Genomic DNA, 21,185 nt, shown 5'->3' with positions numbered 1-21,185 from the left:
ACCATGCAGTCTGCCAATCCAGAGGCCTTGTCCATGCGATGTTGCAGAGGCGCGACAACTATGACACACCCGCAACATCCAGAGCCTTAATGAACTGAGGGCAGATCTCATCAAACCCTGGGGCTTTGCCACCGAGGAGCTTTTTGACCACCCCAGTGACTTCAACCCCAGAGATATGAAAGCCCACCTCAAAGTCCCCTGGCTCTGCTTCCGCAGAGAAAAACGTGTCTGTGAGATTGAGAAGGCCTTCAAAGTACTCTGCGCCTACCAATTCATCACGTCCCGGGTCGAGGTCAGCAGTGCCCCATTGCCACTATGCACAGTGTTGATGGCACCTGCTTTAATCCCCCAAAACGCCAGATGGTGAACCAGAATTTCCTCGAAGCTGTTCTGAAGTCGCCTTCTATGGCCTTGCCAAACCTGAGTTTTTGCCTTGGCAACTGCCAAAGCCGCATTCCGCTTGGCCAGCTGATACCTGCCAGCTGCTTCTGCAGTCCCACAAGCCAGGAGGGCCCGATAAGACTGCTCTTTCAAGCTTGATGGCATCTCTTAAAGCGGCGATCACCAACAGGTCTGAGGGTAGCCGCCAAGTCAGGGGCGGACAACCTTAAGGCAACAGCTCCCATCAGCTTTTTCGATGATGGAGGCACAGAACATGGTCCACTTGGACACAATGTTCTCCGCCTCCCTCGAGCAAAGTTCTGCTGGAGGTGTGAATTGAAACTCTTTTCTGACAGGTGATTCTGCTAGCCGTTCCCAACAGAGCCTCACAATACGCTTGGGTCGGGTTGGACCGGCATCTTCCCCCAACTCACCACCAGGTTGTGATCAGGTGACAGCTCTGCCCTTCTCTTCACCCGAGTGTCTAAAACTTGCCACAGGTCTGATAAAACGACTACAAAATCGATCATCGAACTTCCGCCCAGGGTGTCCCTGGTGCCAAGTGCACAGACTGACACCCTTATGTCTGAACATGGTGTTCGTTATGGACAAGGCATGAAAGGCACAAAAGTCCAATAACGATACACCACTTAGGTTTAGAGGCCGTTCTTCCCAATTACGCCGCTCACGGTCTCACTGTCATTGCCCACGTGGGCGTTGAAGTCCCCCAGCAGTACGAGGGAATCCCCAGGGGGCATGCTCTTAAGTGCCACCCTCCAAGGACTCCAAGAAGGGTGGGTAATCAGAACTGATAATTGGCGCATGAACACAAACAACAGTCAACCTGTCCACCCATCCGAAAGCGGAGAGAGGCAACGAACGCTCTTATCTACCGGGGTGATAAGAGGGTTACAGGCGCCAAGCCATGGGACAGCTAATTTGCCCACACATAATCTGTGCCTCTCACCACAGGCAACTCCAAAGTGGAAGAGAGTCCAACCCCTCTCAAGAGGACTGGTACCAGATTCAGATTCAGATTCAGATCTACTTTATTGTCATTCTAGTACACGTGTATACAGAACGAAATGTCGATGCATCTGACCCCCACAGTTTCCTTGAATGTACAGATATAAATAAAGTTGTATTGTAATTGGCTACGTATAGTATTTTACCATAGTGCCGATAGTGCAAGAAGAGTAGCTAACCAGATGTGCAAAATGGGCAGCCAGGTTAACAAGTCAGGTACACAGTAACATTAACACTGTAACAATAACGCTGTAATTACCATAGTGCAGAGAGCAATGTGCAATGAGTGGCAAGCTATAAAAACTGCCAGTAGTGCAAAAAGACAGATTAGCAGCCGTTTAGATTTAAGTTAACTATATGTTAGATTGACCATTTAACAGTCTAATGGCCAGGGGGACTAGACTATTGCGGAGCCTGGTGGTCCTGCACCGCACACTGCAGAACCTCTTCCCAGAGGCTAGCAGAGTGAACAGTCCATGATGGGGGTGAGAGGGGTCCCCGGTAATGTTCTTAGCATGGGATAGGCAGCGCTTCTGGCCAATGTCCTGAATGGAGGGAAGTGTAGTCCCGATTATTTTCTCTGCTGTCCTCGTTACCCTCCTCACACTACCCCAGTCAGTAGCGCTGCAGCCTCCACACCACACAGAGATACAGCTGGTCAGGATACTCTCTATGGTGCCCCTGTAGAATGTGATGAGGGAGGGTGGGGGCAGGTGGGCTCTCCTCATCCTCCGCAGGAAGTACAGGCGCTGCTGTGCCCTCTTAACCAGTGATGCAGTGTTCACGGACCAGGTGAGTTTGTTTGTAATGTGCACCCCTAGGAACTTGATACTGCTGACAACCTCCACAGCCTTGTTGTTGATGCAAAGTGGGGCATGGTTGGGCTGGTTTTTCCTAAAGTCGACAATGATCTCTTTAGTTTTGTCAACATTCAGGACCAGGCTGTTGTCCCTGCACCAGCCCACCAACTGCTCCACCTCCTCTCTGTAGGCTAGGTCGTTGTCATCCCTGATGAGGCCCACCACTGTTGTGTCGTCAGCATACTTCACGATGTGGTTTGTGGCGGACCTAGGGACGCAGTCGTGTGTCATCAAGGTGAACAGCAAGGGGCTTAGGACGCAGCCTTGGGGGGAGCCCGTGCTGAGGTAGATGACATCTGAACTGTTCTGACCTATCCGCACTGATTGGGGTCTGTCACAGAGGAAGTCCAGCAGCCAGTTCCGCAGGGGGGTGTTGAAACCCAGGAGTCTCATCTTGTCTACCAGATGTTGTGGGATGATGGTGTTGAATGCTGAACTGAAGTCCAGGAACAGCATCCGCACATGGGTGTTCTTCTCCTCTAGATGTGTCAGGCTCAGGTGAAGCGCAGAGGAGATGGCATCCCTGGTGGAGCGGTTTGTCCTGTAGGCAAACTGAAAGGGGTCGAATGAGGAGGGGAGACTGGAGGTGATGTGCTCTTTAACCAGTCTCTCAAAGCACTTCATTATGATAGGAGTCAGTGCAACGGGCCGGTAATCGTTGAATGATAAGATCTGGGGTTTCTTTGGCACTGGGATGATGTTGGCAAATTTGAAGCATGATGGTACTTTGGCTTGGTCTAGCGAGGTGTTGAAAATGTCTGTTAGTACACAAGCCAGCTGATCGGCGCACTCCCTAAGTACCCGCCCCGGAATGTTGTCCGGGCCTGGAGCCTTCCTTGTGTTGACCCTTCTCAGGGTCTTCCTCACGTCAGATGAGTCCAGGTGGAGTGCTCTTTCGTCCTGATTTGGAACCGCTTTCGCTGCAGTGGTGCCGTTTTGTGCCTCGAACCTTCCAAAGAATTTGTTGAGGTCATTCAGAAAGTCCATGCTAGTGTCCTGCACTGGGGCGGTGGTTGGCTTGTATTTGGTAATGGCCTGAATGCCTTTCCACATATCCCTGGTGTTGGTTTTGTTGAGGAAACGTTCCTGGATTTTTTGACTGTACGTTCGCTTTGCTAGTCTGATAGCACGGTTCAGGTTAGCCCTCGCTGATCTCAGCGCCTCCATGTCACCAGATTTAAAGACAAGGTTCCGTACTTTTAGTTGTTTGCGTATCTCAGCAGTCATCCAGGGCTTCTGATTGGCACGGGTGCATATAGTTTTGGTATTGCTGACGTCTTCTGCACATTTACTGATATAGGCTGACACAGAAATGGCGTACTCATCTATATTTATTTTGTTGTTGTAAGTGGCAGCCGATTTAAACATGTCCCAATCAGTGCAATCAAAGCAGTCCTGTAGTGCCTCCATTGCCCCCTCAGACCACACCCTCACCTGCTTCTCTGTAGGTTTTTCTCTGGTCAGCAGGGGCTTGTATGCTGGAATTAGCATAACAGAAAGGTGATCTGATGAGCCAAGGTGGGGGCGGGGGGCTGCTTTATATGCACCTTTGATGTTTGTGTAGGCCAGGTCTAATGTGTTCCTACCTCTTGTAGCAAAATTTACATGCTGATGGAAATGCGGGAGAACTGTTTTCATATTGGCCTGGTTAAAGTCCCCCGCCGCAATAAAAATGCACTCGGTGTAAGCATGCTGCAGTTCACTCACAGTTCGGTAGAGAACGTCCATTGCCTCCTTCGTATTAGCGCTGGGGGGCACGTACACGGCAGTAATGATGGTCGCGCTAAACTCCCTCGGTAGGTAGAATGGTCTGCAGATCACCGTCAAAAGTTCAATTATCTTCGCATTTCTACACCAGTTGTTGTTTGTATAAATGCATAGACCGCCTCCCTTACTTTTGCCGGTGAGCTCGCCGCTTCTATCGGCGCGGAAAGCAGTTAGCCCCACAATGCTAACAGCGTCATTCGGGATAGATGAGTTTAGCCATGTCTCCGTCAGAATTAAAGCACAACAGTTCGTCAACTCGCGGTTCGATGAGAATTCCAATTGTAAATGGTCCAGTTTGTTGTCCAGGGAGCGGACGTTGGATAGGAAAATGGATGGTAGAGGCGTTTTGAAGGGTTTAGCCTTCATCCGAGCCGTTAGCCCGGCCCGACAACCTCGTTTCCTTCCCCGGTCACAGCGCTTCCGCTTGCCACTTTTACTCGCTGCTTTGTAGGCCGCTGTGTTCTGTTGACGTAGCACTCCGAGGCTAAGTAAACACTCCAGAGTGATCGTCGAAATTTGCGCTGGAATTCTGGATGTTCGCATATCCAGCAAAAAACTGCGATCGTATACTAATCTACAGTTAGAGTTGTACTTTGTTCGCCCTCATAAACTGAGTCGAAGATTGGGGAGCCCAAGCTGTGTGTGGAGATGGGTCCGACTATATCTAGTCGAAACTTCTCAGCCTCACACACCAACTTGAAATCCTTCCCCGCCAGAGAGGTAATATTCCATGTCCCAAAAGCCAGTTTCTGTAGCCGGGGATCGGCGCGCCAAGAACCCCTGCCTTGGCTGCTACGCAGCTCTCCATGCACCCGACCCCTTTGGCCCCTCCCACGGGTGAAGAGCCCATGGGAAGAGGGACTCACATCGTCCCTTCAGGCTGTGCCTGGCCGGACCTCGACAGCAAAGACCGGGCCACCATTCGCTCGCTAGCAGACCCCACCTCCAGGCCTGGCTCCATAACGGAGCCCCAGTAAAACGAGCCCGGGCAAGGGAAATTGTGGACCAAAGTTTTGTGTTGTCATAAGGGGTATATAATATAGCATTATAAATTTGGCAACATTTGTAAGTAGATTGAAAATTAAGCCCCGCATCACAAAACAAATAATATTCATCAACCCATTTAGCAGAAAAAAAAATCCATAATTTAAGAGTTATTTTATGACATTCATGCTTTTATTTTTCCTTGGCTAGGAATAAACAATCTTGGTTAGAATTATTCAAAAAAAATAATCTGCAACTCGCCCAAATAAATTATTTGGGTTATTTCAAAATCACAGTCTGTAATATTTCACAACTAGAAGTTGTTGTTGCTCAGTAAGGAGCTCAAGTAAGGGTGTGTGAGAAATTCAGTCAGCAAAAAGATAGGATAGCAAGCTGAAAAGAGCAAATAGTTGGAGTTGCTCAGAACTGGTGAAAGTGGATAACTTAACAGCTAGCGGGAGAAGTGACTAAAAAAGCAAGTAAAAGTTTGTCAAGCGTCGGGACCTAGAATCAGCACAGTTTCCTTGCATGACCTTTTGTGGAAAGACAAAGCAAGCTTTATTTACACTGAGCCACCAACAAGAACATATGTATTTAGAGGTAAGCCAAAGACTACAACCGGGTGGCTAACATGGCTGACTAGAGAAAGAAACAGTGCAGTGAAGAACGAGGAAAATGCCTGAATCATGGGACTTGGCGACCATCCCATTTGGGGCTTATATGCAGTTCATGTACATACTTCCGGCGCCGTCACGAATGGCAGCCACTCCAGCAGCTCCCGTGTTATTTTCGCTACTTTTGTGATTTATTTATTTATTTATTTATTTTTGCTTACTTTATCAGTGCCTTGCAACACTTGGATTACTTTCTATCCTATGGATATGGGTTTCAACTCGCAAAAATACGTATATTCAAGAAACCTACTCCTCGACCTGAAGAACTCTCGAGCCGGCATGGTCCCCCTTTTACCTAACGAGGTGAGGCGACCCTACCGGGGTTGCAGAGCCGGTGCTAAGGTAAAGGCTAAGCGGCTAGCGGCGAAGTGGCGATATAAGCCCACGGTACCGTCCATAAACATGGGGAATGTCAACTCCCTACCGAATAAGATCGACGAACTGGCTGTGCTTGTGAAAGACATCAAAGCATACAGGGAGTGCAGCTTGCTTTGCTTTACGGAAACGTGGCTTACGTCTATCATCACGTACGCTAACATCGCACTAAACGGCTTCTGCGCTGTTCGAGCTGACAGAGGGACAAAAGTCAGTGGGAAGCGCAAAGGAGGGGGACTGGCTATCTACGTGAACACGAGGTGGTGTAACCCCGGGCATGTAAAAACAAAGCTTTCTATCTGCTGCCGTGATGTCGAACTTTTGGCTGTAAGTCTTCGTCCCTATTACATGCCCAGAGATTTCGGACATGCCATTGCTGTCATTGTTTACATCCCACCGCGCGCTGATGCGGAAGTAGCGTGTGACGTCATCCACTCCGCGGTGGCAAAACTTCAAACACAACACCCGGAGGCTGCAATGTTAATCTCTGGGGACTTCAACCACGTGACTCTTGATAAGACACTGCCATCTTTCGTCCAGTATGTGAACTGCAAGACCAGGGGAAATAGGACTATTGACCTTCTGTATGCGAATATAAAAAATGCATACAGTGCTAAACCACTGCCTGCCCTTGGAAAAGGAGACCACAACCTCATTCTGCTTAAACCACAGTACAAAACAAAAGTGAGGAGGCTACCAACAACCACACGCTCTTTTAGAAAATGGTCCACTGAGGCAGAGCAGGCTCTGAGAGACTGCTTTGGATGTACGGACTGGGATGTCCTGCTAGGGTCCAGCAGTGGGGACATTGATGAGATGGCAAACTGCACTACTGACTACATTAAGTTCTGCATGGACAATGTTGTTCCTATAAAGACTGTACGCTGCTATGCCAACAACAAGCCCTGGATCACGAGCGACATCAAGTGCCTTCTGAACCAAAAGAAGAGGGCCTTTAAAAATGGTGATCAGCAGGAGCTAAAACGAGTACAGAAGGAGCTCAAAGTCCAGCTCCGGAAAGGGAAGGAGCATTACAGGAGGAAGTTGGAGAAAAAGCTGCAGAACAATAACATGAAGGAGGTGTGGGAAGGGATGAAAACAATTACTGGCTGCAGCACCAAGCAGGGTGTGGCTGTGGATATAGATGTGGGGCGAGTCAACCAGTTGAACAACTTTTTCAACAGGTTTGACCACTCCGCCACATCCTCACCCCTGAGTAATGCAGCTGTCCTTCCCCCTCCCCCTCTGGACACTAGCATGGAAGACATCCCCCCACTAAAAATAACTTCAGCCCAGGTGTGTGGAGAGCTGAGAAGGCTACGAACCAGCAAGGCAGCTGGTCCGGATGGAGTATCCCCCCGACTGCTGAAAGCCTGTGCGTCTGAGCTGGGAGACCCACTACAGCGCATCTTCAACCTGAGCCTTGAACAGGGGAGGGTCCCTCAGCTGTGGAAAACATCCTGCATCATCCCAGTCCCAAAGAAATCAAGACCTGAGGAACTCAACGACTTCAGGCCGGTCGCCCTGACATCACATGTGATGAAGACCATGGAGCGGCTGCTGCTGCACCACCTGAGGCTACAGGTCCGTCACGCCATCGACCCACTGCAATTTGCTTACCAGGAGAAGGTGGGAGTGGAGGATGCTATAGTATACATGTTACACCGATCCCTCTCTCACCTGGATAGGGCGAAGGGGGCTGTGAGGATTACATTTTTGGACTTCTCCAGTGCCTTCAATACCATACAGCCTCTGCTACTGAGTAGGAAACTGACAGAGATGGGAGTTAGCTCACACCTTGTAGAATGGATTACTGACTACCTGACAGGCAGACCCCAGTATGTGAAACAGCTGTACATCGGACACTGTGGTTAGCAGCACAGGATCTCCCCAGGGGACCGTTCTCTCTCCGTTCCTATTCACTCTATATACATCGGACTTTAAGTACAACTCTGAGTCCTGCCATGTGCAAAAGTTTGCCGACGACACTGCGATCGTGGGATGTATCAGAAACGGGCAGGAGGAAGAGTACAGGACATTGATTCAGGACTTTGTCCGATGGAGCGACGCAAACCACCTGCACCTAAACACCACCAAGACCAGAGAGATGGTGGTGGACTTCAGGAGAACCAGAACTCACCCGGTTCCTGTAACCATCAAAGGAGAATGTGTAGAATTTGTCCAGACCTACAAATACCTGGGTGTGCAGCTGGACAACAAACTGGACTGGACTGCCAACACAGAAGCTCTATGTAGGAAAGGGCAAAGCCGACTTTACTTTCTCAGAAGGCTGGCCTCCTTCAACATCTGCAAAAAGCTCCTGAAAATATTCTATGAGACAGTAGTGGCAAGCGCCCTCTTCTATGCGGCAGCGTGTTGGGGAGGCAGCGTCAAGAAGAAGGATGCCTCTCGTCTCAATAAACTGGCTAGGAAAGCGAGCTCTGTTGTAGGCAAAGAGCTGGACAGCCTAACAACAGTAGCTGAGAGACGAGCACTGAAAAAGCTGAGGTCAATCATGGACAATCCATCGCATCCACTACACAGCATTATCAGACAGAAGAGCAGTTTCAGCGACAGACTGCTGTCACTGTCTTGTACTACGGACAGACTGAAGAGATCTTTTCTTCCTCATGCCATGAGGCTCTTTAACTCCACCCGGCAGAGTAAAGGCCCACATTAAACCACCTACATTGGATATTACCGAATCTTACTGCAATATGTATTCTGTGTAGCACTATTTAGTTACTCTATATAACACGCTACAGTGGGCATTTGCACGTCACACTGGGTATTTGTATATTGTATTCTTTTGGCTTTATTATTGTACTGTTCTCAGCTCAGGGATGCTGCTGGAAATGTGAATTTCCCTTCGGGGATGAATAAAGTATCTATCTATCTATCTCTATCTATCTATGTATGTTGAGTGTTAAAAGCACCAACGGGATAAGCTAGCTGGGTAAAATGGTCATTTGGGCTTATGTAGTAAGAAGACGGCGGACAAAAGTTCTGTCATATCTGTACTATTTAGTCAATTTACACATTTTATCATATTTGGGTTCGTGGTTTTGCTTATTATTTGGATAAGTAGTGTTTCATTGTAACTAATTAATTATTTTAGTACCAATAGAGGTCACTTGATAGATAAGAGTTACTTGACAACATTCAACATTGCCCGTTTTTTACCTAAAATAATGACTATTGGAAGAAAATATTATGCTAAATCATCTGCAACCCACCTATAGAGAAATTTCAAGGTTATTTTTAGGGTTCTTTGAAGGTTTTGTACACCTTTTCAATGGCAAAATGTAATTTTTACGGCATTAGCTCAGGAGGTAGAGCGCTCGCCTTGAGATCAAGAGGTTGCAGGTTCGATAACCGGCTTATATGTCGAAGTGTCCTTGGGCAAGACACTGAATCCCTGATGCCCCCAATGAGCAGGTAGGCGCCTTGCATGGCTGACTCCCTATTGGTGTGTGTGTGTGTGTGTGTGTGTGTGGATGGGTATTTATGAAGCACATTGTAAAGCACTTTGAGACGTCTTCATTGACTTGAAAAGCGCTATATAAATGCAGACCATTTACTTAGGAAAGAAATCAAGCACTAATCTAAAGAATGTTTTTTTGTTGACTTTGATGACTAAAATAAAGTCATGCTGCTAGCACATACTTTGCTATTTTGAGTTCTTATCTATGATTTTTTTTGTCAATGGGCTGCTATATAAACTGACGAATTCTGCCTCAACAATGCTAACGCAGCTTGTTACATCACACTTAACAAACTTGGAAAGGGCTGTCTATTACTACTCAAAACCTATGTTTTGAGTAGTAATAGAGTTCAATAAAGAAATAAAAAAAATAAAAGACTATGTATAAATTTCTGAAAAATTAGCCAAATGTGCAGTCATTTTCATCTCATCTCATCTCATCTCATTAGCTGCACCGCTTATCCTCAGTAGGCTCGCGGAGGTGCTGTAGCCTACCCCAGCAATCATCAGGCAGTGGGCAGGGGACACCCTGAACTGGTTGCTAGCCAATCGCAGGGCACACAGGGACAGACAACTCGCTCGCTCATTCACACCTAGGGACAATTTGGACCGGCCAATCCACCTGAAATGCATGTCTTTGGAATGTGGGAGGAAACCGGAGTACCCGGAGGAAACCCACGCAAGCACAGGTAGAACATACAGACTCCGCACAGCAAGTCCGGTAGCTGGATTTTAACCCAGACAGGAGGTTCCCAAGACCTTAGAACTGTGCCGCACACGCGCTAGCCACTGCGCCGACGTGCTGCCCATTTTATTGATATTGATTGCTCCGAAGCAGAGTACACCGAATTTTTCAATCTTAGAGAGTGCTGATCTTTTGCGTTCTTTTACTTACTTTTCAATATATATTTTTTGGGGTGTTTTTCAGAGGATCTGTGTACAAATTGGTAAAAACAGATTTGTAATGGTCCTTTTTTTGCATTGTATCATTCATTTATAGTGCTTTTTTATTTTTTTCGGGGATTTGTCTTGTTCGAAAAATTTGTTCAGTGTAAAAAGCTAAAATTGTTTTGTATCAAACACATTTTTTGGTAGATCTGTGAATATTTCAAATTATATTTAATGTGTTTGTCAGTGGTTTCCTGCGAAATATATGAAATTACTAATTTCTAAAAAAAATTGGTGCATAATATTTTATTATCGATGATAATATACCGATAAAAAACAAATTGGAGGCGCTGTTTGGGAGCCGAAATAGACGAAGAGGTTTCTTATTGAGCTGAGCAAAAAGAGCTTTTCTAAATAGAGCTGTCCTCTTTTGTGCGACCAGCACGGGGCAGTGGCACTTCACATAACTTCATAATGACTGAGAGCAGGCGTGCCTGTGTGATTTTCACGCACTTAAAAAAATCTTCATTTATTGTGTGGTATATTGTGCCAGACTTGTAAAAAAAAAACATGGCAATGATTTCAAGCATTTTCAAGCACTTCACCCAAAATTCTAGCATTTCCTGATCTTGATAACACAACAATAAAATTCAACCATTTTCAAGGATTTCAAGCACCCGGGCGAACTCAGTATTTTAAGGATTATTAATCTTATTTTATTGGGAAAAACAAGACAAATTGTTCTCAGAAAAAATAATCCAAAAACGATAAACATTTTCTGACACAGCAGTAGAGTTTGTATTCTGCAGCATGACACCAAAAAGCAAAAATTAATGGGCAAAATGACTCACCGTGCCCGACATTTTATCCAGCTCGCTCATGGCCTCGTGGATAGCTGCTTCCAAGTGATTATCAAGTTTCCCCGGTCTGGGCAAGAAACATTTAAAAAGAACATCAGTGAATATGCTAAGTCAAGCAAAGCGTGTTGCCGTTTGATGGCTAACGGCGTTTGGACTTACTTTAAGCCTCTTTTGGCTGCTCGGTCAAGTGCATGTAAGTCGCGTGTTAACGTTTTCAGCTTCTCTGGCCCTACCTGGGTGGACACAAGACAAATACGTTGGTATCCTCGTTTGCAGCATTTTGTGACATTTTTACAAAATAACTTTGCTTGCACCTTGTTTTGAAAACATTATCTAGGACAATAACTCTTAACTAACTTTATATTGATATGGGACCCAGGCTCTTGCATATTTAGTATTTCTAAGATTTCATCAAATAATGTAACGTCACCCAGTGAAATAAAATGGGCTGAAAAATTTTGTTTTGTTTGTAGAGCGGGTTTGGAGGTTTTCTTGAGTTTTGTCTAAACATATATGGTGTGGCTCTTTTGAAAATAAATAAATAAATAAATATGGCCCTTTGCCGACCCCTGAGATATGAGTATAACGCGAACCCCTTTTTTGATCCAAAAATAGATTACAATTTTCTCAGCTCAAAATATTAGACATGGTTTATACGTGTTTTTCATGGACAAATTCAAGCACTTTTTGAGGCAATTTTCCAATTCCTCCAGGACCATTTAAAGAGAAAATCAGGTGTGAATAATGTATTTTGCAGAACCACATAATTATCTCTGATTTACATGTGATTTTAAACTGTGCACGTGCTTTTATTAGGTCATATGATTTCTATATCTTGAGTAGACATGTATGTTTTTGAGACAAATCCCTTTCCTTATCGGTTTTGGGGAAGGATGACAGTAATAGGTTGCTTACGTTTATAGTTGCAGGAAGTTCTTAATACAATATGCAGTGATGTTGAAATGAAATGTTCAAAATAATAGCAGTGCAATGTGTGCAACCAGAGTATCTCAGGTTTTAAAACATTTTTTTATTGTTTCATGCCAAACAAGTTACCAGTAGGTGCAGTAGATTCTTAGAAAACAAACCAGATCCAGCATTCTTAATAGGCACACTCCGAAGGCTGTGCAATTGGGCAAATAGTTCAAAGGGGTGTGTTAAACAATAGCCGTGTCTGCTGTTGACTGTACAACTCAAAACTATTTTCAATTTTTTTTAAAGGTAGGATTTAGCAATCCTAATATTTAGTTATTTGACCTCATTTTTTTAGTAACTGCTTCATATCTGTATGGCATAAAGTCAACCAACTTGTGGCACCTTTAGGTCTTTTTTCACTCCATGATTGCTTTACACATTGCACATTTTATTTACATTTATTGGTCTTACAGTACTTCACACTCGATTGGGTTTGAGATCTGGGGATTGGGGTGGCTACTCCGGAACAATAATTTTATTGGTTTGGAACCAAGACTGCTCGTCTACTGGTGAGTTTGGGGTCATTGTCTTGGTGAAACACCCATTTCAAAGGTATGTCCTCTTCAGCATAAGGTAACATAACCTCTTCAAGTATCTTGACATACACAAACTGATCCATGATCCCTAGTATGCGATAAGTGGGCCCAACACCAGAGAAGGAGAAAAGGCCCAGACCATGATACTTGCACCATCATCCTTCACTGTCTTCGATGTGTACGGAGGTTTGAATTCAGGGTTTGGGGGTCGTCTCACACTGTCTCTGGCCCCTGGACCCAAAAAAGGCAATTTTACTTCCAGCAGTCCACAAAATGTTGGCGAATCTTCAAATAACCTATATTTTATGTTGACAATATCTATGTAACTGTGTTTTTGCCCTCATGTAGGTTTTAGAACAGGTGATGGTGTCATAACAGTCTGTGGTTTGCAATAATCTGTGCAGCCCTTTGAGACTCTTTGTGATTGAGGGCTGTACAAATAAACATGATTTGACTTGAGTTGACATGCCTTTTTATTAATAAAGGGTCTTATAGCATGGGATTCTTGAGAATAAATTAGCTTCACACTGACATCTTCTGACTGTCACAGAACTTACCGGTAACTGCAGACTGTGAATAATCATCCTGGAAGTGATCATTAACTGAGCCTTTGCCATTCTGGTTATTCTACGGTCCATTTTAATAGTTGTCTTCAGTTTTCTTCCACATGTCTGGGTTTTTCTACCCATTTTAAGGGATTGGAGAGAATTTGAGCTCAACAGCCAAAACATTTTCGCATCTCTTTGTAGGTTCTTCCTCCTCCAATCAACTTTTTATTCAAAGAACACCATTCTTCAGAGCTATCCTAATGTGCATATTCAACCTGTGCTGGCATCATCATCTTTAAATGTTTTTGTTCTTCCCCAAAATTGATTAACCTCAGAGATTGGTTGCCACACTGCTTTCTTTTTAACACAGCCCTTGAAACTATTTGCCCACTTGCACAGCCTTTGGAGCCTGCCTATTTTGAATGCTGGGACTTGTTTGTTTTCTGAGAATCTAGTGGTAACTTCTCTGGCATGTAACAATAAAACATTTATTAAAATCCAGGGATATTCTGTTTGTTATTGGTACTGTACCACTGGGAAACACAACCTCAATAAATGTTCGTAATTGATATGCAATCCGTGCACTAATACACATTCATGGATCCCTGTTTAAGTGTAGCGCGTACTTGTCCCTTTGGGTGTGACCCGTATGGGTCACTGACGCTTCATAGGACAATGCCAACAACCTAATGCCAGAGGTACAATGTATTGTAAGCAAGAAACATTTATGGGTTTGTTTGTTATGTTTTTTCAATTGTCTTTTTTGTTTGTCGACTTGGTTAAATTTGATTTCAAAAGGCATTAGAAGTCTTAAAAAGTCTTTAATTTAACTTGAAATAGGCTGTAGAAACCCTGATCGAGTAGTAACGTGAAGCATCATTCTCCACAGGATGCGCTGCGTTAAACCTAGTCATTTTGATTGTAGGCTAATATAGTGAATATAGTAGGAGTATCAAAATATATGAATAATATAGTAGTGTTCAGCCCTTTGAGACTTCTTGTGATTAAGGGCTATACAAATAAACTTGACTTGACACTACTTGACGGGAAAAAAAGAAATGCAATGTCAAAGCAAAGGCACCAGAGAGCAGTGTTAGCATCATTTTTAAGCAGATTTGTTGTAAACATGGCAATAACTTCAAGCAATTACAAGCACTTCATCCAAAATTCAAGCACTTTTCAAACCTTGAAAACACAACATTAAGATTTGAAGGTATCAAGAAATACAAGCACCCCAAAGTACCCTGATTGCAAGTGACAAAAGTAGTGGGATACTTGCGGCCATGATTAAAATAATTTATTGACAATATAAGAGTGGAAAATTTACAATGTATTTAAATATCCGATTCATCACCAGATACACTAAAGAGTTGTATGCTTCGACGTGTTTTTTTTAAATTTATATCTTTTCGGACAACTTTCTGTTTTCTCCATTCTCTAACATTCATATTCACTACCGTGAATACAAATATTATAATACAGTGGGACCTCGGTTATCGCGATTAATGGAAACCAAAACTACCCGCGATATGTGAAAATCCGCGATATGTGAAAATCCGCGAAGCAGCGGCGCACCTTAAAAAAAAAAGGAAATTTGAACCCACGCAAGTTCCCACGACCTCAGAACTGTGCCGCACATGCGCCAACCACTGCACCGCCGTGCTGCCCAGCCTCAGCGCCCGACCTACCGGGCCGAGTTGGCCCTCGTGCGCCATGGCGGCCCGAGCGGGAGACGCCGGGCGCCGGCCTCCGACCTGCTCGGCTTGTCGCGGTGTCGTGCGTATCGCGCTCGAAAGTACCCGCGCCGCGGCTTAGGGGCTCGCTAGCGGGAGCGACCGAACAGCACCCGCGCCGCAAGTTAAAAACAATATATTATTTTTTTTTTTTTAAATTCTTATTTTTTTTAGACCCGGTTAATGGGGACCAAAACCACCCGCTAAAAGTGAAAATCTGCAAAGTAGCGACGCACCTTAAAAAAATAAATAAATAACTATTACAGGCCGTGAAGCTCTGAAGCCGCGAATGAAGAAGCGCGAAGTAGCGAGGTCCCACTGTACAGAGATAAAAACGAACGACTTTTTGTATGTCATCGATTTCACTGGGGGTCTAGTGCATAGGATTCTATGCCCTCACCACCGCAAACTGTGTTAGATAACTGTTGCCTCTATTGCTGGGTTTGGGAACTTTTTTGACCCAAAGAGCCATAAAAGCAAAAATATTAAGATTTTTTTAGGGAGCCACTTCATCTATTTCAAGACAAAATTAAACAAAATTCCCGAACTCGTTCTCTTAAAAGTGCTGACGGCGCCGGGCGAAGAGGACGAGTGCGTGCCACCTGTGCATGGCTCATTCCTACTGCACACGCCAAATCCTACCGCTCACGCAATCAAATAGCTCAAGGTGCTCTGCTAGAGCTTTTGGGTAAAAAATTTGGTTGAAGTTTAGTCTGTGCCTATTTATCATTACGTGTATAACAATGCTTAACGAGCTTCCAAGTAAAATATAGAGTAATTTACAAAACAGTCTGTTGGTGTGACACCTCGACTGTAAGGACCGAACCCTTTTGTGCATCAGTAATGTCTCGGCTTCGCAAGTGCGACAATCGGCTCTGCAGGTAATAATATATTAAATTTTTGCTCAAGATCTATTTTATCTCTGAGTCATATGTACTCAGGAAACGAGCCAAAGGTTCCCCACCCCTGCTCTAATGTTTGGTGATTATGGTCAGCTATTTTACGACTGATCAATCCTTGCACAAACCGTAACAGACAACCGTAAAACGTGCACCTAAACTTCTTTTGAAGTTAAAAAAAAGGGGGTTACACGGTAATATCAATATTATCCACATTGCATAAATGAACTTTAGTTTGTGAAGAGTATATAAAAGTCTACAAACCCTTGTTTAAAGAATAAAATAACACCATAAATTGGTGGCCCATAAACTGTAAAATACAACAACTGGAGAAAAAAAAACATGAAAGAAAAGTACACACTATTACATAAGCTTGCACACACTCTTAAAACTGAAGTTAAATATAAGAAAATCAAAGTGTCACAAAATGGAAGATCTGTTTCCAATCAAAAAAAGTATTGAAGGACTGTTGTGAAGTGCTGACACAGATAAATGTTCTCACCTTGGCCTGACCTCGTATTTGCAAGGTGGTACCATGCACTTGTTCGCTCCCAGCTAGCTTGGCCGGCCAGTAGGGGAAGCCCTTTAGCTGGCCCCATACCAGCTCCCCCGTGTTGAAGGTCCTGGAATGGTAGTGAAGCAGCTCTGAAGAAGGTGAGTCGGGCTGCCGCAAGTCTTCCTCGCCACTCAGACTTTTTGTGTCCGAAGGGCTAGGCACCATCCTGTTGAAGTGGCCGTTGTAAGGGCCGAAGTCTTTGCCACTGGCTAGAGGTCCTTCCAGGCTGGTGGAAGACCTCGGAGACTGGTCTTCGGCCGCCAGTTCCTGCAAATTGGGTCCGGGGATGTCTCCGTAGCCTCTGGTGTTCAAGAGCTGGCTGGTGCCGTTAATGTGGGCGCAACGTTCCACCGTCTGATCCAGGCACTCCTTGAAGCGGTGGCCGTCGTCTAGGAAGTTCTTGCCGTAAGCAGAGGTCAGCTCATGCTTGTTGCAGCCATTGGTGGAGGACTCCAGGAACACCGTCCCGGCCCAGGCTCTGCCGCCACCGTCCCACTGTGCCCTGGGAGTTCCCCGACCAGGGGAGCGGAAATACTCGTTGGCCTCCAGACCATCTGGAGTGCGCTTCCCCGGTTCTGCATTTTTTTGACCTGGCCGCAACTGCCTTGTTCTGGCATGCTGCGGCAACACGGCTTCTTCCCCGTGCATGACATCGCTGACCACCTGAAGGAGGTTGACCGGCTCCCAGGCAGAGGAGGTGAAGGGACTCATGATGCTAGGGGCAGGCGTGGGGCTGGCCTGTGTGGTTTTACTTACTGCTGTGGTGATGGTGACTTGAATCCCTTTACTGGCAGCGTCCACCAGAGCCTGGTAGATGGCGTCCACAGACTTTGAGACTCTGCCGGACGTTCCTTCTCGGAAGCCTTCGCCCTGGAGTGACTGCCTCTCGCTGAACTGCAAGCATGGGATCATCCCCTGCTGTAAATAAAGATATAAGGGAGGTAGAGAAATCTTTTAGACCTTAAAAGCAATCTCAGTGTTTTCCATGCATACGAATATTGAGTTTAAATTGGTCCCGTCAGTCTCAGAAATTAAATTGAATTGTTAAAAAGTATAATTTTCTTAAATACATATATAAATACAAAGTTAATCAAAATAACTTTTAGATTTCTCTTATATATAGATGATCACTAACGCCTTGGTGGGTATTTGTGCTGCGTATCACAGTCAGTGAAAAAGAACCTTCATCAGTCAGCCCCTCACTCTGTGCTAAAGCATGAGCTGTGTGTTTGTCCCGCCCCTCTTGCACAGTGAAGAGTTGGGTGGGTAAAATGTGACATTGAAGAGACTCACATTTTCCCCAAGTTGAACATTTTTCAACTCTCTGTGAACAGAAATAAAGGTTGAGAGCCAAGTGTCCCACGCAGGAAACCTGCCCTGTGCTTCGTTGCACTGCCAGCATTTTAAACGGAGCATATAATGCAGCGCTGCTATTGCAAGCGATCGGAAACATTCATTAAGAACAGGAAAATACTTTGGTGGACATAGCTGCAGCTCATTAGTTGCGTCTTACAAAAAAAACTCTTCTCAACCATTGAACCAGCATCCTGTCATAGAAGTAGTGATATCTAGTACTGTCATTCACCCCATCACAGATATGTAGGGCTGTCACGAATATGACACGTTCGTCTGATCGCGAATATTTTTCAAATTTGCGATTACAGTCTTTTTTTCTCTCAAAACCCCTTTGTGAACACCCTTGACTGAAATAGAGGAAAAAAGGTCAAGTGACGCACACGCAAAAGCAGACAACACCGGCACCCTATGTAGTCATCATGGCAGGTCAATTTTTAGTTTCAAAACTATGACTACTTCAGTATTTTTGACACATTTTGGGTTTAAACTGAGCAACAGTGGTAAGTCGGTTGAAAAGGTCACAGAAAGACTTTGTCAAGGACTGGCTCACTCTCGCCGCCATCAAAAACGCCATCTGGACCTCCAGAAACCTGCTGGTAAGGGGAGCAGGCAGATCCCCCCCGTGGCTGTGCTCTGACTGGCTGCAGATACCATACAATCTGCGAGCGGCAAGCCTAGGACGCAGCCATAAAGAAGAATCGTATGCACCCACCCGGAGGAGGGAACCGGAGCTCCACTGTGGGGGTCCCGGCAGCAACGGCCTGGTTATTCAGGTGGTTGTGGAAGGTAGAAGTAAGAAGGGAGAGGACCCATCTGGGCATCCAGAGCAGAGAACTGGAGGATGCTGCTTGGGAGGGTGGGATGTAATCCCACTTGAGAAGACGAGCTATGCCCTTGCACAATAGTATTGGCCTTTACACATTGGTTAACTGCTGTTAAAAGTGTCTATAAAAATTGTTTAAATCTCATATTGTTAGAATATGATATAGTGAAATTGTGAATGTATTTACTTGCTGTTAAAAGTGTCGATAAAAACTCATATTGTTGGGAATTGATATAATGAAATTGTCTGTTTAATTGCTGTTAAAAATGTCAGAAAAAATAGTTAAATAATAATAAATAGTTGTTTATTTGCTGTTAATAGTGTCAATAAAATTGTTCAAACCAAAAAGACAGTGGTAAGCCCCAGAATACCAAAGAAGCGTTCTGCAAACTTTTTCTCAAAAAGGTTAAGGTGAAAGAAGCAAACAACCAATCTCAAGCAGCATTTTGAGACCAGGCAACCGGTACAATTTGCCAAGCTAGTCATCAAAGGAAGAATGTTAAACAATCCAGGGGTTTCAGTTTATAAATAGGTTTTAATAAAAGGAACATAATAAGTTAATAATGATTTATTGATTCTTTATTGACCATTAATTTGCTTTTTTATCAAGAGATTATGTAATATTAATCATGGCATTTAATGCAGAAAAAGGAATCGTGATTATTTGTGTGATCGTCTCATGAAATTCCTAATCGTAACTCTACCAATATGTCTTACATTTACTTTAATTTAAAACTCATATCAATACATGTTTGTTTACCCCCCGATAATACACCTTAGAATAGTACAGCATCGGGATTGGAACACTAGTTATATTTAGTCGAATGAAATGAGATTTTTATTTAATTAAATTCCTGTCTCGGTTACCATGCGTTGTGGGTGTGACTTTTTGCTGTGTCATTGCCTTTTATAACTAGTGTATTTATAGTTCAATAGATTACAAGGGCACACATTCGTCATAGATTCAGCTTCTTGATTTTGCTAAAAGAAATTGCACCAGTATGATCCAGATTTGAATTTCAAATGTACAAAATTTCCTTCCGAAGGGAGCATGCCCCTGGACTTCTGTTGTGTCTAACTCTCTCACAAAATTCTAACACTGCATCTCATCCACCCACCTGGTAATTCTGGGAGAGGCAAACCATTGAATCATCAGCGTTGCTGCAGTCCGTGCAAGCTTGGTTTTCAGAGAAGTGCTGCTGGGCCTGGTAAACTGGGAGAGAAGCCCCTTCCTGCTGCTTGTACACGCATTCTCTGCTAGCGTTGATGTGAGGCTGAAGGCCGAGGGAAGATGCATTTCCTACATAGTATGACATAAGATGTGAAACATGCAGAACAAAGGCCTATTGCCATTTAGAACTGCACACCAAATGTATTTGTGTATAATCAGGGTTGGGTAGGGTTACTTTAACTGGATTACTTTTGGATTACTCCAATACCAAATATGTTAATAAAAGACAAAAAAAAATATGAATAAAATTATGACCCACAACATATGGTAAGCTTTCTCTCCTGGCTTTGATTTCAGGCAAAACTAACAGAAAAAATAGTTAAATAATGGCTTTTCAGGCAAAACTAACATAAAATGCGACAGAAACAAAATGAAAATAAATTCAAACAGCTTGCCAACATCGTTTTTGCCGTTCCATGTATTCCGTTACTCCCCAAGCCAGCACAAAATTTGGTAATTTTATTCATATTTAGTTTCTTTTGTCTTTTATTAGCATATTTGGTATTGGAGTAATCCAAAAGTAATTGAAAGTAATCCAGTTCAAGTAACCCTACCCAACCCTGTGTATAATGCACTTTTGTCAGTGGCATATTTCCTTGAAGATACAGTTGGATTTAATTTCCCCCTTTGTTGAGGCCTTCGCTCGGGAAAAGTTGGTCTACTAGTGATCCTAAGAGCCAAGAAATCTGCGGGGTGGTGAACGTTCTCCATTCGGCCTCTGTGCTGTGCAACGCTCTGCCCTCTGCAGTGCAACAGTTTAAATCTAGGCTTAAAACAATTATATTGTATAGTTTATGAATGACCTATACTTCATGTAGAGTATGTCTGTGTATTGCAACAACGATTGCAGCCTGGTCATCCTGAAAGGGGGATTACCTCATGTGCATTCCCTTTCAAGGTTTCTTTATTTTCCTTATGCAAAGGATTTGAAATTTCCCTTGCTCACATGTAAGTTCAAGATTAGGGGTTGAGATAATAGAATACAATATGCCTTTGTTGTCATTGTTACAACATGGGATATATTGTGACAACGAGTAATAGTCTAGTTTGTAATAGTCTGTACAGCCCTTTGAGACTTAAAATGAGATTAAGAGCTATACTAATAGTTGACTTCACACAAAAAATAACTCAAGGTTTGAGTGCGCATTATACACAATGTTTTAATGTAGGATATTACCGTATTGGTGCTTTGATTGATCAGTCAAAAAAAATAATGCTGATCACAATAT

General features: G+C 44.1%; 1 protein-coding gene across 6 annotated transcripts in view; it reads right to left on the bottom strand.

The window, feature by feature from the left end:
- The window catches only part of mbd5 (methyl-CpG binding domain protein 5), a 65,308-nt gene that overhangs the window by 3,581 nt on the left and 40,542 nt on the right, over nucleotides 1-21,185 (bottom strand). For 5 of the 6 annotated variants that reach the window (XM_088333055.1, XM_088333058.1, XM_088333060.1 and 2 more), the window contains 4 exons: nucleotides 19,844-20,025; nucleotides 16,493-17,464; nucleotides 11,459-11,532; nucleotides 11,291-11,366 (listed from right to left, as the gene is read on the bottom strand). In XM_088333055.1, coding sequence (XP_088189181.1) covers nucleotides 11,291-11,366; nucleotides 11,459-11,532; nucleotides 16,493-17,464; nucleotides 19,844-20,025 — 1,304 coding nt within the window. The remainder of the gene's footprint in view (nucleotides 1-11,290; nucleotides 11,367-11,458; nucleotides 11,533-16,492; nucleotides 17,465-19,843; nucleotides 20,026-21,185) is intronic. The other variant, XM_088333059.1, reaches the window with a different exon arrangement.

This window comes from Urocampus carinirostris, chromosome 3 (genome assembly GCF_059441175.1).
Source record: "Urocampus carinirostris isolate Australia breed hairy pipefish chromosome 3, RoL_Ucar_1.0, whole genome shotgun sequence".
Lineage (NCBI taxonomy): Eukaryota > Metazoa > Chordata > Actinopteri > Syngnathiformes > Syngnathidae > Urocampus > Urocampus carinirostris.
The sequence above is the reverse complement of the archived record's forward strand: the minus strand, read 5'-3'. Positions and strand labels throughout refer to the sequence as shown.